The 18,236-nt window shown below is 34.7% G+C and overlaps 2 protein-coding genes across 4 annotated transcripts; both read left to right on the forward strand.

The window, feature by feature from the left end:
- The first annotated feature begins 906 nt into the window (after positions 1-906).
- On the forward strand, positions 907-7,389 carry LOC124826757 (U-box domain-containing protein 52-like). 2 transcript variants are annotated; one of them, XM_047299685.2, is made up of 10 exons: positions 907-1,702; positions 2,029-2,129; positions 2,438-2,559; positions 2,920-3,116; positions 3,218-3,281; positions 3,425-3,725; positions 5,020-5,121; positions 5,199-5,627; positions 6,214-6,963; positions 7,101-7,389. In XM_047299685.2, exons 1-10 carry the CDS (start codon positions 1,501-1,503, stop codon positions 7,143-7,145), a joined length of 2,313 nt encoding a protein of 770 aa, XP_047155641.2. In that variant the 5' UTR covers positions 907-1,500; the 3' UTR covers positions 7,146-7,389. The 2 variants fall into 2 exon arrangements, with proteins under 2 accessions (XP_047155641.2, XP_087957215.1); XM_088101089.1 differs by having other exon boundaries at positions 2,923-3,116.
- Positions 7,390-8,577: 1,188 nt separating this feature from the next.
- Positions 8,578-17,939, forward strand: GLA1 (Folylpolyglutamate synthetase family protein). Of its 2 annotated transcripts, none has more exons than XM_088101095.1 (11): positions 8,578-8,711; positions 8,828-9,060; positions 9,568-9,665; positions 9,797-9,947; positions 10,322-10,384; positions 10,618-10,779; positions 13,699-13,890; positions 14,468-14,567; positions 16,168-16,299; positions 16,608-16,739; positions 17,305-17,939. In XM_088101095.1, the coding sequence occupies exons 2-11, from the start codon at positions 8,833-8,835 to the stop codon at positions 17,658-17,660; spliced, it is 1,614 nt and encodes a 537-aa protein (XP_087957221.1). In that variant the 5' UTR covers positions 8,578-8,711; positions 8,828-8,832; the 3' UTR covers positions 17,661-17,939. The 2 variants fall into 2 exon arrangements, with proteins under 2 accessions (XP_087957221.1, XP_087957224.1); XM_088101098.1 differs by having other exon boundaries at positions 8,586-8,711; positions 8,856-9,060.
- Positions 17,940-18,236: the final 297 nt, after the last annotated feature.

The following is an 18,236-nucleotide window of genomic DNA, read 5'->3' on the forward strand; positions in this document are numbered from 1 at the left end:
CTCATTGAAGTTGCATTTGACTACATCTTTTAAAGAGAAAACAACATTAAACTTTATCGATTGATTTTTGCACAAAAAAAAAATCGTACAAAAATCTTTTTTAAAATCTTAAAATCCAACTTAATCTCCTCTCTAGTGTTTTTGTCTATTTTGAGAAATTGGTCCCAATGTCATGAATTTAAAACTTGTTGAATTCAACCAAAAGAAAACACGTATTGCACTTACTATGATTTTGTAATTATAACTCGTTAGTTTACACAAATTTTGATATAGTCAAATTATATTATTGTTTTTCTTTGATGTCTTTAAGTTAGTTTAGATGAATTTGTTATGAATATGACTTGACTAATTGATTTACTTGAAATCTTACATTAAATATATACATTGTGTTATTTTATAATTAGGTTGATACTTAAAAATTTATAATTATAATTTAAAAAAAAAGGTTTTCAAAATTTTTATTGTTAATCCAATCCAGTTCAACTTTTTTTGAAAAATGGGTTGAATTTAATTAAGTTTAACATTAAAATGCAGAAACGCAACCCAACTCATTAATTTTGTTTTTAATAAGTTAAGTGATATGTTTGTCCAAATTCTATCCAACTCCACTTCCAAATCCCCTAATAAATAATCAATGTAATTACAATTCAAGATCTAGACTTATAACAAATATATTTTATTAAAATTTATGTGATTTATATAAGTTACATTAATCTAAAATAATAAACTCTAAAAAATGTTATCATAACCATGATGCCTACTTTAATAATTTTTTTATGAAATCAAATTTTAAAAATAGTTACTATAAATCTTTTTATTATGGAGTTTAGGAGGAAATAATGCATTCATAAATAAATGGAAGCGCCATTTCGTTTTGCAATGCAAGGAATAATGAGATGCAACATTACTTTCAAAAAGTCAAAGGAAATCCGCAAAATTTGGTTATTCTCTCATTGGAAGAGAGAAGAAAGAGCACAATCCGTGTGGTTAATTGTTATGTCCGCGAAAAACTCCATTAAGCTAAAAGGGAAGCCAAAGCCAAATATGGCTGCGAATTCTAGTTAGAGGAACTTGTATTTCCTTCTTCGTTGTTGTTCAATGCCTTATTGTTTCAATCACAAAAAAGAAGAAGAAACAAAGTAAAGAAAATACAACACATCAAGTTCCTTTTGTCTCTTGATCGGCATTGAAGGGGGACAAAGGAGATTCAGAGAAAGCAGAAGCAATAGCAACCCTTCATTGTTGTTCTTCAGAAAAGTTTCACCTTTTACAAAGAGTGGCATGGCCTTTGCTTTATCATAAAACCCTTTTGAAAATAGAAAACATTAGAGAAGAAAGGTAAAAGATTTAACAACAGAGGTAGATAGTTAAAGGAAGAAAGTTTAGAGGACCCCTTGGAAAGACATTTTGGTTTCTGGGTATATTTTGTGAGGTTGTTTTGAATTGGAAGAGCACAAAAAGGTGAAGAGTGTTTTGGAAAAGAAAAGTTAAGGGCGAGTGATGTGGCTACAGAAGAATAATTGCGACAAGAAGGATGGGGTGCATGGAATAGTGGCAGTGGCAATTGATTCAGACAAGGGGAGCCAGAATGCACTAAAATGGACCATTGATCATCTCCTCCCCAAAGGGTCAAATGTAGTTCTCATTCATGTCAAGACTAAGCCCTCTTCTCTTTATCCATCAGTTTCTCTTGTGAACCCTAGTAAGTATTCGTTATGATGTCTCATCCATGTTTTTGTCAGCACATTGTATGAAACTTGCAATGAAAATGCATATCTTACAATAGATGAGATAGTTTCTTAAAAGCTGAGGTAAACCTATCTATCCCTTTATTTTCTTCTTCTGAAAATGGGTTTTGAAAAACTGATCTGAGTTTGACCGAAATAAGAATAATGGAGCACAAAATATAATAGCATATGAATTGTTGATTTTTAGATTAAAAAGAAAGTTACAGAAGGAGGAGAAAAAGTAACATTTGTAGCCATGCATACTAGGTCCTAGATTGTTTAGTGACTTTCTAGGTTGCAGGGGCAAATGGTATTGCTGAGCATGCACTTGTTTGCAAGGACCCTGATGAACAAACCAAAGAAGTTTTCCATCCATACCGTGTATTCTGTGCACGGAAAGATGTAAGTTTTATTCTCTTTTTCTTGGAAAGAAAAGCCAAAAGAGGTGGAAAAGAACTCAAAAGTTTCAGTTAGCTTTAGTCTCTTCTCTTGCTCCATTTTTCTTCTACAAGATTCAACTGTTTTCTCAATATGCTTTCATTTTGCATCACAAATTCGTTTCACTTTCAAAAGTTGTGACGATAAAGTAAAGATGTTTCTGAACCAGACATAATTGAGGAGAAAATAAAAGTTTGTAATGGTTTTCATTTTACAATAATTGACATTAATTTGTGTATCTTATCATTTTTTGTTTTTTTTTTGGTCTATAGATACACTGCAAGGACGTTGTAATAGAAGATGTAGACGTAGCCAAAGCTTTAATTGAATATGCTTCTCAATATGCAATTGAGCACTTAGTCATAGGCTCTTCAAACAAAGGTGGTTTTCTTAGGTATGTTTCTGATAGACAATCCTAAGATCTGTTCGCGTCTTGTTATTTGGTTGTCTCTCCCATTCTATCACATTTTATATACCAAAACATAAATAACTTAGGTTCTATTTGAACAAACTTTCTGTATTCTATAAGAACTTTGGAGAGAGAAAACTGATACAAGTTAAAATAATCTTATGAAAAAAGTAATTTATTTTGTTTTATCTTTGAAGTAGTCCAAATGGCAACCCTTCATGTTGTCATTTGAACTAATGTCTATGTACCTTGAAGTGCAAGTGCACTCATAGAGCAAGTTGCTTGAATTTCTATGTTGGGTTAGTTTATGTGTGTCATTTACGAAGGGATGATTTTTTGCATCAGAAGATTCAAGATAGCAGATATTCCAGGAACAGTCTCAAAAGGGGCACCAGATTTCTGCACAGTATATGTTGTTACTAAAGGGAAGATTCAATCCATGCGATCTGCTTCTCGTGCTGCTCCAACCTTTTCCCCTCTTCAAAACCAACTTTCTCAACACAGTGGCAGATTAGACCTACCAGAACCACGTGTAGTCAAAGGTAACATTTAACTTTATCTCTTCTGAAAAAGGCACATTTGTAAATGTAAGCCTGTTTAAATTGCCATGATGTTGCTGAATGAGATATTCGGTTTCTTTTAGGGCTTGAAAGGAGGTCTTTTGAAGCACCACGCCGTATATCACATGATGAACCAGAGCCCTTCAGGTAATGACATTTATTGGATAATGCATGGCAAATTTTGTGTCTTCTTTTTTCCTTTTTCATGCATGATTTAATAACTTTCACTTTGCATGATTAACAAGTAACAAATTCTCCATGGTCTAAAAGCAAAATGCTACTGGAATCAGGTCACCATTTACTAGGAAAGGAGTGAATAATGACAGGTATGGGGATATACCGGGGCCAGAGACTGACATAAGTTTTGTAAGCTCTAGAAGATCAAGTACAGATCGCTTATTCCCATTGTATAACAACAGCAACCACTACCTAGAGTCCAATCCCCGGCTATCATATAGCTCTGACATAGATGGAAATAATTATAGCTTTGAGTCAATTCCGTTTGGAAGAAGGTCTATGGATATCTGCTCTGATTTCTCATCCTTCTCACAAGACAGTGATGGCTTGCCATCCTCTGCATCACAGGGCATGGTAAGACATGCAGCCAATGTGCATTTATTTCATCATATAATAGGCCAAATGATATTATGATTTAGATAAGTTTAGCTCGTCTAAAGTCTGAAGTGGTCGAGGATCACTTCGTAGAATAAATTACAGTTACTTATAGCCTTTGATCAAGTAGTTAATGACTGAGATTGTGATAAAAAATTATATATATACATATTCAACAAAATATGAAGTTTTTAGTTTGTTTCCACTTACTAAAAATAATCAACAGTGTGTCCTGGTACACCCTTCCAATTATATGGGAGCTGTAACAAATGTATGTGTAGCAATTTGCATGTATTTTCTTATAGAAAAGGGGATTTCAAGATAGTTATCCTGAAGATAAAGACATCAATATAGGTTCTAGGCGACATTTCTTTCAAATATTAACTTCTTTTTGGAAGATGTTTCAGCCCACTCAAGGAATGAGTAGAAATAACGGTAAATTAAGAAACCATGTTAGGTTCTTGAGTTGGAAACCTAACTAAGACAACCCAATCACACACACAAACAAGAATTAACACTGTAAAAAGAATGAGTATCTGTATTGATATTCAAAGAAAGTACACAGATAGCGCTAATGGAGGCCTAATCCCCCTCTTAGCCCTAACGGAGGCCTAATCCCCCTCACAAGGTTCAAGACCTATCTGTACTAAGAAAATGACTCTCCCCCACAGAATTACCAAAAGGCTTATTTATACTCTCTCTCTCCCCCTAACAGCCTAACAAACTTTCCCGCTCTTTACTTCTATCCTAAATCCATTACCCATTATACCCTGCCACCCCATATCCTAACAAACCATGTAACATTATAGTTACATAGTGATAGCAAATGATAGATGGACTTTAAAGTGTCAGCATAGTTGAGATGCCAAAGTTTATAGTGAGCCTAACATGAGTCCATTTGCAGTAACATTTTACGTTATTATTGTTTACCGTAATCCAAAATGTTTCATAAAACTAATAAATAGTGCAACATTAAGAGAAAAATGTCATAACCTTGGTTAAGCCTATGGTTGATATTGCCTAAACTATTGATTAAGCAAAGTTAATGGATTTACTAATTTTTAGTTTAACTGATGGTTTAGTGACAAAAAGACAAATTTAAGGGGATAAGTTGCTCTAGTACTAAACCAAAGGGGTAGAATGTAGTTTGTCATAGAAACAAATGATCAAATAGTCAAATATTTCAGTTACTTACAACGTTTTTTTATATGGGTAAAGTATTTTGATTCCTGGTTGCTACTACGTTGTGTATAAACATGTCTTGCAATTGTAGGATGATGTGGAGGCTGAAATGAGAAGACTAAAATTGGAGCTCAAGCAAACAATGGAAATGTATAGCAATGCCTGCAAAGAAGCACTCACCGCACAGCAAAAGGTACATATCATGCATCTGCTTCTGCATCTTGAAAGCACAAGATGGTCTGACTCTGAATGCTATGCAATGCATCACAGGCTGTGGAACTCCAACGCTGGAAATTAGAGGAAGAGAGGAGATTGGAGGAGGCAAGGCTTGCTGAAGAAGCTGCATTGGCGATTGCAGAAAAGGAGAAGGCAAGATCAAAAGCAGCCATCGAGACAGCTGAAGCACAGAAGAGGATTGCAGAACTGGAATCACAGAAGAGAATCAGTGCTGAAATGAAAGCATTGACGGAAACAGAAGAGAAAAGAAAAGCAGTGAATGCTTTATCAGGCACTGGTTTGAGGTATAGAAGGTACGCAATTGAGGAGATTGAAGCTGCCACAAATTTTTTTTCTGAGTCACAGAAGATCGGAGAAGGGGGTTATGGTCCAGTTTATAATTGCCTTCTGGACCATACACCTGTGGCAGTGAAGGTTCTACGGCCTGACGCAGCACAAGGAAGGTCACAGTTTCAAAGAGAGGTAATTAAGCAGACAGACAAACTTCCTTGCCCCTTTATGCAACACTTCATATGCAGTACCAATAAATGAAAAGGTTTTCGGCCTAACTAAAACAAAGAAAAGAAAATTCTGGGGTCTTAGGAGTGTACTTAAGCAGGGAAGAAATGGTTAAGATATGTGGCAGGGGAGTAACATCTCTTGGACCTGTCTATTTTGGTGATGTAAGACTTGGTTAAAAACGTGAAGTTTGTATGTCTAGTTGACTTTCTTGCAGGGTTTTGAATTGGAGAAATTTATCTTCTCTAAAGTACTTATAATGCTTCTTAAATGTAAAAGTGAGTGTGCAGCTACAACTGATTTAAATTGAAATGCTTCTTCAGCTTGTGCTACTCAGGCTTACTGCTGAAGGTTAAAGACTTTTGAGAGTTATATCCTTAAAATTTTGGTTGGTGACTCTAATTATGGTTCCAAAATTGTGGTTTGAAGACCCTCTAAAAGCATAATTATCCACATTGGCCTAGATTTTTCTGCACTTGTAATACTCACAACCAAATGCTATCATGATCACATCCACAATTTAAGTCTATACTTTTGCATGAACATACAGGTTGAGGTACTGAGTTGCATTCGGCATCCAAACATGGTTCTCCTCATAGGTGCCTGCCCTGAGTATGGTTGCCTTGTCTATGAGTACATGGCCAATGGAAGCTTAGATGACTGCCTCTTCTGCCGAGGAAACAGGCCCCCAATTCCATGGCAGCTCAGGTTCAAAATTGCAGCTGAAATTGGCACAGGCTTGTTGTTCCTCCATCAGACCAAACCTGAGCCTCTTGTGCACAGAGACCTTAAACCAGCCAACATCTTGCTGGACAGAAACTATGTGGCCAAGATCAGTGATGTAGGTTTGGCCAGGCTGGTTCCACCGTCAGTGGCAGACAATGTGACACAGTATAGGATGACATCGGCTGCCGGAACATTCTGTTACATAGACCCTGAGTACCAGCAGACAGGAATGCTGGGAGTGAAGTCTGACATATACTCTCTTGGGATCATTTTCTTGCAAATTTTGACAGCAAAACCTCCAATGGGTTTGACTCATAATGTTCAGAGAGCCATTGAGAAGGGAACATTTATTGATATGTTGGATCCAAAAGTGCCTGACTGGCCAACAGAGGATGCCTTGGTCTTTGCAAAGATTGCTGTCAGGTGTGCTGAACTGAGGAGGAGAGACAGGCCTGATCTTGGCAAGGAAGTGCTGCCTGAACTAAACAGGCTAAGAGAACATGCTGAGAGCCATGATCACTATTCAATGTTTAGTGGCTATGCTAGCCCTTCCAATCAGAGCCAAGTTTCTCTGGTAGTTCATGTTCCAATTATTAAGGATCTTTACATGTGTTTTTATGGACTTTTTGTGATTATTCGTGTTGAATGTCTCATTAGTTAATCCGTTTAACCAAACTTGATCTTGCTTATTTTGCATGTTCCTTTTTGCAGGATGAAGCCAGTTCTTCACTTCCTCATTCTGGGGAGAGTTCATGAAACGCATCAAGTCCTGTTTGACATTCCTTCAAAACAAGATCTTCCCTTTTCAGCAAAATAGATAGTGAGTTCGGTGGAAATGATCCCAAGGATAAAGTGTAAATTTCATAGGTAAATTGATGTAATAGCTTCCATGAATCTTTCAATTTGAGCATGAGATTCGTTCTCATTTCAATTTAGGTTGTATAAGTAGAAGAGTCATGAATCCAAATTACTTCATCTAGTCTCTATGGGGACTCATGAATTCTAGTCAAAATTATTCTGTTTATTATTTACTATTTAATTGCTTTTTCTACTATTCATTTACATATTATTATTCATTAATTAATATAATTTATTCATTTATTTGCTCTTTCCAAAATCAATCACAAACAACACAAAAAAGGTTTACGTAAATTTTAACATTTTCACCTATTTAATTACGCCATGTCAAAAATATTTTAATTAATATATAAATTGTATTTCTAATAAACTTTTTTTATTCATAAAGTGTCAAGCATTTTAGAAAAGAAATATATATTTTTAACTGTAATTGGTATGATTACATAAAGTCAAGCATTAAGTGTCAAGTAACTTTTTTAACTAGTAATAAAGTTAGATAATTTTTCTTATATTTAGGTGTTGAAATTCATTTCATGGGTAATTAAATCTGTTGTTTTTGTGGAAATGTCCCAATCCTTATTAGAAAAGACTCAATGGAATGGGTATTTTCGAATAAGGCTTATTTTGGTTATATTCTTCTTGTAATCCATTATTTTTACCTGCATCACCATATAATTATTATTATTAGTGTTCCCTTTATGATCATTTATATACACAAATTTATATTAATACAATGAATGTAAGTGTCATGTGCCATATTTGGTAGAAGATAAAGTTGCAGATTTTATCATTGTAGAGAAATTTATTCAGTGGAATCAGCCTTAGTGTAGCAAAAATGTTGCATATGGTAAAATATGATTATACTATTCAATTAACTTTTAGAACATTTTGAAATGTTTTCACATCAACATGTGCTAGGATATGAAAGTCAACACAAATATATAATAGAAACTAACAATAAACACTTACTTTTAATATTAATATTGCATTAATCGAAATGAATTACGATTCTCCTTTTAGGATTCTAGCTCATAAAGTGATTTATAATCATTTTGAAATTTTATAATCTAATCTTAAATTGATATTTATATACAATTTGGTTTCAAATTAATCTTAATTTACTAACAAACAATTTAAAAAAAAGCTTAATCCTATAATTACCTCAACCTTTACATATTTAAGCATTAAATATGAAATTTCTTCCTTCAAGTCAAATTACAACTTACTTACACATGAATAATAATAATAATAATAATAATAATAATAATAATAATAATAATAATAAATGGCATTTATAATCTTTTGTAGTTTGCAAATAATAGTAAAATGTATTAAAAATAGGCAACACTTTCCCTGGACACTCGCTACGCACAGCCGCCTTGCGCACACACCCCATCGCCGGTAGCAACTGTCCGCCACCGCGCACCATTTCTTCCGACGTTCCTCCTCAACAGTTCGGATAAGGTACTGAAAGCTAACTCCCTTACATTCGCACTGAGCTCTGCATAATACCCATTTCTCCATATGATTGTTTGCAACCATTACTATGTTCATTCAACGAGCTTATGAACATTGGTCAGGCAAAATGCTTCTGTCCTCAATACGCAGAAAATTCGCAAGGGGAGTGTGGCCCATTCGAACGCTCTCTTCAAACGCTGAAATGAAAGAGTTTTTGGATTACTTAGATTCGCTAAAAAATTTCGAGAAATCAGGAGTGCCCAGAGGTGCCGGCACCGATTCAGACGAGGGTTTCGATCTGGGTAGAATGAGACGCCTCATGGAGCGTTTCGGTAATCCTCACACCAAGTTCAAGGTTTCATTCCCCTCCCTGCCACTTTTTCATTCATTTTTTTTAAAACGGTTGAGGTACCATCTTGGTCTCTGAAATGATATAGTGCTGTCGTACTAATTCATGAAAGTAAGCAAATTCAAAAGAAGTTCCTAGATGTCATGTAGGTCCTTAGTTTAGCCATTTTCTAGCACTCTAGTTCTTAAACATGGGTTAATAATATTATCTTACATTATTTCTGAATTTTTGATCAAGATGATTGACAGATTGCACTTGCAGGGTATTTTTTGAGTTTTCTTATACTTATAGAATAATGGAACCACGTTATACACTCTGTGAAACTTGAATGATGTTTTGCCCTTCTGAAACTTATTTTAAAGTTCTATTAGTTATATACCTGTACTTTGAAGAGGACATCAGGATACCAACTAATCATCCATAACATAAAATGGCCATTTTATGTCTGGGATTTAGGGACATTTTTGTACTTTTATTTTATGCAGTTGATGGAAGTGCTTATTCCAATTTTAGGCGGTTCATATTGCTGGGACTAAGGGAAAGGGATCAACAGCTGCGTTTATATCTAATATTCTGAGGACGGAAGGTTATTCTGTTGGTTGTTACACTAGGTGAAGTTTCTATATGATTTAAATGTTTTACTTTTTAATATAACCTTAGGCTGCTCGTCATTTCATCTTTAACTATATCTTTTTTACAATTTTGTACATCATTGATGACAGGCTTTATTTTTCTCAAGCAGTCCACATATCCTGACCATCAGGGAGCGTATTTTGCTTGGAAGATCTGGCCATCCAGTGTCGGCAAAGTTGTTGAATGATCTCTTTCACAGGATCAAGCAGGAACTTGAGCAGGCAATGAAAGAGGAAAATGGTTGCATAAGCCACTTCGAGGTATGGAATGTTGAATTGTCAATGAGCGTTGTAAATAAATTGTTGTGGGTAGCTTAAGGAGTTATGTTGATGGAATTCCGTGGGTCCAATTGAGTGTCTCACAGTTAGTATTTGTTCTTTTTGAACTCTTATCTTTCTTTCTTATTGGTCTGCATTTATACATTATAACATTGCTGAAGTTAATGTTCATTATTTGGATATTTCTGCTTACTTGGTTCACAAATTAGCATTATATCTAAATACAAGTAAAATACTTTTTGTTTGCGGCTTTATTTACCCTGCAGTTTATATGAGTATTTAATACAATAGAAGAAATCATTAACATTGCCAACTTCTTTATTTAATAACTTAAGCCACTTATGGAAATGTCTCAGGTTTTCACCGCAATGGCATATATCTTATTTGCTGATGAGAATGTTGACATTGCTGTTATTGAGGTTAAATATCTTTTTCCCTACATCTTCAACTGCGTGCTTTATATCAATATCTTATCGGGTGATTCTTCTATTTATATTGTTGTTACCTCTTCCCATCAGAAGAATGTTGGGTTGAATATCACTTTTATGTATGGTTTGTTGGGGTTTGTGCTTGTTAATTTTGGCCTCTTCTTTTTACAATTAAATCCAAAAAATCTAAATTATGCTATTTCTTTTATAATTAAATTCTACAGGCTGGGTTAGGGGGTGCACGAGATGCAACAAATATCATATCCAGCTCTGGACTAGCTGCAGCAGTCATAACTACTGTAGATGAGGAACATTTGGCAGCTCTTGGGGGTTCTTTGGAAACAATTGCAATGGCAAAAGCAGGAATCATAAAACAAGGCTGCCCAGTTAGGTGTTTCTCTCCATAGATCTCATTTTGCATAGTAATGTGACGCACTGAAGTGACAATATGTAACCCTTTCTTGTAGACATGAGTGCATTTTATAAATGCAAAAAAAAAAAGAAGATAAAAAACGAATGAAAAGTAAAACTTGGGTTATTATTGCTGAAATTAGTTAGCTACATCACGAAGATCAAAAAGTCTGGTCTTAGGATATAAGGAGAAGGATAACTTAGTTATGATAGTTAGGATATTAATGGTTAGTTTGTTAGTAGTTAGAGAGGTAGCTAGGAATAAATAGGGGAAGAAGGATATGAGAAAAGGATGTTCATTTTTGTAGATTGAGCTTTAGCTCTTTGTGAAAGGGGAAATCCTGGGAAGGGGATTTATTTTATGTAGAGACACTCAAAATCACTCTTTGTTAGACGCCCTAAAGATCTTGCACTAAGAGAACCTTTATGATATCAGTGCATGTAGAGAGCTTTATTTAACTTGAGTCATTCATTAGTCTTTTTCTACATGGGATAGCTTCTATATATAGATGCCTTGAATAAGACCATTGGAGCTTGTGTGTAGATCTTATGTCCTTAGGTAAATTTTTTATCAGATGTTGGTAGCCTTTAAGTTGCCACCTTTTCTATTGCTCTCAACTGGCTATACAGAAGACCGCTTTTTCTGTAAACATCCCTTCATTTTACTTACATCACCAAATTGAACATACAATCTTAAGAAGGGTTGGTCTACTTAGTAGAATAATTGTGGGAATCTGCAAGTAAAGTCTGATGACAAGTAGATGGTGTAGCAAATTAATTGTGTTTTGTGTTATAAATGTGTCTTCAACGTCTTCTTTATTGTTGACATCTTCTAATGGTTGTTGGCTAGTCGCTTAATGTGGTCTAGACAATTTTTATCTGAAGGGTCTAATGATCTTTTGTAGGCTGGTTTTGATTTTCTTTAAACTTTTCCTAATACACACTTAGAGAGAGATGATTAAATCACTAAAACATAGGATTATTTGCTATGATCAAAAGCATGGGTACTCTTTACCAGACCTTATTGATTGATGAGGATTTAACTGTCTATGGTAGATCATCAAGTCAGCTGTCTATGTCTTAACAAAAAGTTGAAAGAGATAAGTAATTGACGGTGTGGTGGTAATTTCTGTTTATTGTAAAGGAAGAGCAGTGCAGTGCAACAGCAATAAACAAAGAAGGAGAAAAATGGATGGAATCAGAGTGGAAATGATATTAAATAGTCAAAGAGAGATCAAAGGTCTCTCTTTTTTGGCCAAGGAAGAGAAGTAGTCATGACAATTTTTAGGCAACGGGGGTATGTGTGGTTTACATGGAAGTCATTGGGTTTTGAAGGAATTAAAATTTGGGGCGAAGCTTTAGGTTATTAAACTAGGTCATGTGACCCAACAAACGAAAATGATCTAGAAACAACCTGCAACAAATGCTGCTCCAAGACCATGAGAAATGCTGCTCACACATGAGTCGTGATCTTCAACTGTGATCCAATGCGATCTGCCAAAGTCACAACCTTGAGGTGACGTGAAATTGGAGTGGGTGGAGGTGATAGTAGATGTATACGCTTTTACACTCCAGAGCATGATTTTGACTACCTTGAGTTCTCCTTCCTGAAGAGAAATACATCAGGGATTTGCTAGTTAAAACTAGTATGTCTTAGGTAAGTGGTTGCAAAATGACTAATACATTCTTAACCTCTTGTTGATCGATACATATATAGGTAAGTGGGGGGTGCCCTCTAATATGCTACGATTACTAGACTAGAAATAGTCCTTTCTATTAACAAGGTCTGTCAATTCATGGTTCATTCTTGTGAAGCTCGTCGAACAACAATGAAAAGATTCTTATATATCTCTAAGGCATACTTGCTTGGAGCTTACACTTGAAAACTTGCTAATTGGGTGTTTGATCTAGATGGTTAGAGATTTCATCAATTAGAAACATAACTAAATTATAGAAGAAAGTTCGTGCAAATTTCACCTTCCAAACTGATTTTATGGGATTGAGTTAAGATTGCAATTCACTTTCATTGATAGATGATAGCTGGGGTGTATTAAAGAATCATTGCCTCAGACCTGATTTCCAACACTACCTTTTGTGAATGCTAGCTTGGCATCTGATCAAGATGATAGAAGGTTAACTTTGGTGTTTGTGTGTTTTTTGGAATCGATCTTGTGTCTCTTGGTGGTCCAGGAAACAAACAGTTGGAGTTTGTTCCAGGACAGAAGCTAAGTATCAACGTCTTGTTTTGGTGATTATTGAGCTGTACTGGCTTTAATCTCTTCTCCCTGACCTTCAAGTGAAGCACATCGTTTCTGTCATTTACTTTGGCAATATGAGTTGTGTCTCTCTAGCTCATAAACTATTGCTTCATGCTTAAACCAAATACATGGAGCTTGTTCTATTCTTTCTTCGAGAAAAAGTGCCTTGCAAACAACTAACATTGGTTCATGTTCCTGCTTCAGCTCAGTATGTTGACATTCTCACAAAATATCTCACCTACAAATTTAACTTTTGAGATCCAAGCTTACAGTATGACTGCTTTACCTTGCTTCGGCCTCACCTACCATGAGCTTTGGGGGCAGGTGTATTAGAGTGGTCTTACACCATAAGTGGAATGTAATATTTTCTTTTCTGTTTAGTTAGTTACTATCTCTAGTTAGTTAGTAACGTTTTCTGTTTTCTTACGGTTAGTTAATTAGAATGCTATCTCTTTGAGTTTTCTTACAATTAGTTGGTTAGGTGCTATCAACTATATGTAGAGCATGTTCTATTTTTGTAACTGATTGATTGATTTTTATTGTATAATCAAACATAGTTTCGTTCTGCCAGAATTTTGTGATTTTACCCTTCTTCTGATTCCTTTATTTTTTATGACTAAATAAATACCATTTCAGTTGGTGTTGGGTGGGCCATTTGTTCCTCATATTGAGCGCATTATTCGAGATAAAGCAGCAACCATGGAATCACCTGTTGTGTCAGCATATGATACTAGGAATAGGTTTACTGTGAAAAGTTGCAGCATACTCAATGGAAGGCCTTGTCAAATTTGTGATATAGTGATACAAGTTGGGCAAGACTTGAAGATGGTATGCACTTTTGTTCTTTAGCTTTAAATCTATTTAAACAATGCAGTATACGGGGACATATCTCAGGTGTGGTTGCTTTAGAAGATCTGTGGGATTGATTGCTTAGGGTGCATATTGTAGAGACATGCTTTGCTATGTTGGTTAACATTTTTTAAACCTGACACACAAGCATGATGTTAGCATGATATATTGGTTTGGTTTAGCATAAAACCTCGCATTGGAATAGTAGTTGACAAGAATTTGATTTTCAAATACAAAAATAGGGATTCTAAAAGTATAACCTAATTTAAACACACTTGATTTTGAACTGTAATTGTCGTACTGTACATTATCATTGTTTCCCACTCTGCAAGATCACTGTGGTTCTTTTGCCTCCACATGTTTGCTATATTGCTTTCCATCTCATGGTATATCCTTATCTTATGCTGTACAGAAAATCTGAATGTTTAAAGAAATTTTGCACCACATTTTCCCCCTACTTCAATATGTAATTTAAGCAGGTTTTCAGTTTTCTTTTTCTTCATATTGATCATGGAAAACTTTTATTCGCAACTTATGAATATATCTATTAATGTAGTCTTGTAAGTTACATGATGTGAAGTTGAAAATGCTTGGAGATCACCAACTTCAAAATGCAGCTACTGCTACTTGTGTGGCTCTTTGTCTTCGTAATTTAGGTATAATTTTTCTACCTTTTGCCTGGCCCCTCTCTACACGTGTGGCTTTTCTTTGTTGAATTTGAAGAGTTTATGTAGGGAAGAAGAAAGAAGATAATAGACGTTAAAATGAAATGTTGTTTTATGATTATTTCTTTTTGTATGTACCCCACTTTAGGGTTATGGTTAAGGCTTTGTTTTGTAACTTACATACATCAATACAAGCATATTAGTGTAGGTTGATCTCCTAGAAAAACAAGAAGCAAAATGTGGTGGCAATATCTAGTGCAGAAAGGAGTATAGAGCAATGACTTCTGACTCTTGTGAGCAAATTTGGCTCAAACAATTGCCTAAAGAACTTATATTTGGGGAAGTTACACATATAACTTACACACACACACACATACGCACATCAATGCAAGCATATTAGTGTAGGTTGATCTCCTAGAAAAACAAGAAGCAAAATGTAGTGGCAATATCTAGTGCAGAAGCAGAGTGTAGAGCAACGACTTCCGACTCTTGTGAGCAAATTTGCCTCAAACAAATGCCTAAAGAACTTATATTTGGGGAGTTACACATATGACTCTCATTTGTGATAACCAAACTGCTCTTTGTATTGTCTCAAATCTAATATTTCATTAGAGAACCAAACATGTTGAGATAGATTGCCACATTATCTGAAAAAGGATTTTATCAAGAGACATTACTGCCGCACAGTTTGTTAATTCCAATGATCAATTGATAAACATTTTCACCAAACTATTGTGTGGCCCTACGATTTAATATATATGTAACAACCTTGGAGTATATGATTTATATGGTCCTTTATGGGGTTTTAGATATATTATTTTTTTTTATGTGGGCGTGTGGGCTCAGCCCTATATAATGCTTTGTATGACATGTAAATATGTTCCTCAGCTGTGCTCATAGACATTAGAGGATTGTATAGTATGAACAATCACCGTTTCTCTCTACACCAAGATAAAAAAAGATATAATATTTTTTCGTATTTTCTAACGCTTCATCTCAAGCAAAAGCTTACTAAGTATGCTTTTGCGTGTGTTCAGACCTGGATCTCTGCAGTGTTGCTGGCTTTCTGTAAAAGCATCCAAAAGGATTTGGCACATAAGCTACATGCAAGATCCACGGTCATCTTTAAGGTGCCTATAAAAGGGCAACTCAGTAAATTCTAGTCCTGATTAAATATAGATACAGATCATAAGTATAAAAGAAGAATAAATCCTAAAAGATCATCTAGGATACTCTGAAATATGAAGTAAATATCATCAAATAGTTCCAAAATTTTCTAAAACTTTTTATATTTAAATTGAGCATAGTTCTGAAGGTACTTGAAACTCAGATTTGTGTATTCATCACATAAATAAGTTTTTGTGGTAACTACTGTCCTTTATATCTATTAAACTCGTTAACTACATATTCTAGTATTGCATATGCTATAACCTTTTGCATTTGTTCAGACATCGCATCAAGGTTTTTGCATGTTTTAGTTTAGTTATTTATAGTTTTTCCCTGTGATAAAGCAAATCAAAGAATTTGCATTGTTTTATAATTTTTATTGGTTATATGACCTTGACTTTCTCCTTGTTTATTGGATGATTAGGATGGAGTATTTCTGAAGAATCTATTAGGTCTGGTTTAGAGCATACACACCTCCTTGGAAGGAGTCAATTTCTATCATCTGAAGAAGCAGAGGTATTAGGACTTACTGGAGCAACAGTATTACTTGATGGAGGTTTAGTGCTCTGACTTTTCTTTTATTACCATGATATTAACTGGGGAAAATCCCGTCTTAAAAAAATTAGGCTTCACTTGTTCTGGAAAATTTTCTAGAAATCCTTTGAAATTTTGAGAAAGAAAAAATTGTTAAATATCGATAATTCCGGACTGGACACATCTTTAACATATCATGCGGTTCTGATTGAATCTTTATGTTTTATTACAATTTTTTATTTGTATTGTGGGAAGAGCTCCGAAATTTCTGGCTCAGTGCCTCAAATACTTGAGAACAAAGTTGTGATGTTGTGCTGGTATATGCTGTAGCTCATACCAAAGAATCCGCCAAAGCTCTGATGAATACAATTAAGACAGCATTTCCCAAGGCTCGATTGGTTTTTGTTGTTGCAATGGCAAGTGACAAAGACCATGTGGGTTTTGCTCGAGAGATTCTCTCAGGTAAAATTGTTAATTCGATATTTAATTCAATTAAAATATCATGATAAATAGCAGTTGATAAAGTGGGATCAAAAGAAAGTGAAAGCCAGCTATGAGAAAGTTTATTGATTTAACGAGGGCATTGAATTTCAAGTTGGTTTGGTTCCTTCAGACCACTAAACTTTTCTGCAAGTTCATAATGCCATTTTCACTAAATAAATGATTTGACCCAATAACCAAGAGGTTTCTTGGACATATCGTTTCTTTCTATTGCTGCTTATTGATGACGTTTTAAGTTGTTGATATGGAATCTTGGATAATATTCTGAATGTTTTTAATTCTTCTAAAATAAGAGTTTCATATATTGAATCAAGATTGTGATAAATACTTGCATCTATGTAAAAATTCATGAAATGCTTAAAATTCACTTTATTGCTTCTCCAATTTGTGGTTATATTCCTGTATTTTCTCTTCAGTTGTACCCTTTGATTTACAAGTGCTAAATTAAACAAATGGTACATGTGTTTAAAGCCTGCAATAGCTAGTGCGAGACTACAGATCTAAATATGCTATGGTATTTGTTTAGGTGGGCATGTGGAGACTGTCCTTTTGACAGAAGCTGCTATTGCTGGAGGTGGAACTAGAACAACACCAGCATCTTTATTGAAAGATTCTTGGATTAAAGCTTCTGATGAGCTTGGCATTGAGATATTTCCTGATGGAATGGCAGAATATGATGAATTAATAAATGAAGAGCAAGTAGGATCTGAAAGCAATTTGGTTGATGGTATGACCATATTGTCTACCGAGTCATCTTTAAAGAGTTGTTTGGGAGCTGCAAATAAGATTCTAACCAGAAGAGGGGAAGAGGAGAAGGGTGTTATTGTCTTCACTGGATCTCTGCATATTGCAGCTTCAGTCTTAGCCTCTCTTGCTGGTTAATGGGTTTTATAGTGAAGCTACTGAAGCAGAAGTTTCCTGCTATAACAACACAAAAGTCAAGATAAGATGGAATCATAGATGCCCTTATATTTAATATTTCCCATCACTGTTTTCAGCATCCATTAAATGGTTTATAGTCCTAGTGCTGTCAGCTCCTGAAGACTATTGGGTGTATAGAACATCTGAAATTTCATGGGTTTCATATTTAGATGTGATTGTGTTTCGAATGTAATTTTCTGAACCTTTAGAATTTAAATTTACATTTGGGTTTTAGTGATTGCTGGATTAGTCAACTTAGAAGGTAAAACCATTCTGTTTAGAACAATAATTTATAATTATAACCTTCTAATTGTGTTGAATTTGTAATAACTTAATAATACTAGTACGAAAGCTAGCAATAATATTAGTTTAACTACTTATCGAATACATGATAATTAATTGCTAAACAAATTCCATTTCTGTCGTTAATTGTATAGTACATTTTAAGATTGAAAAGACAAGAAATATATGAATGAACAATTTTAGACTAGTTGTTAATTTATTTGGTATAGTTTAATTTTTGGTTTCAAGTTTCTA

The sequence above is a fragment of the Vigna umbellata genome, chromosome 1, assembly GCF_029865625.1.
Source record: "Vigna umbellata cultivar VRB3 chromosome 1, Vumbellata_1.0, whole genome shotgun sequence".
Classification (NCBI taxonomy): domain Eukaryota; kingdom Viridiplantae; phylum Streptophyta; class Magnoliopsida; order Fabales; family Fabaceae; genus Vigna; species Vigna umbellata.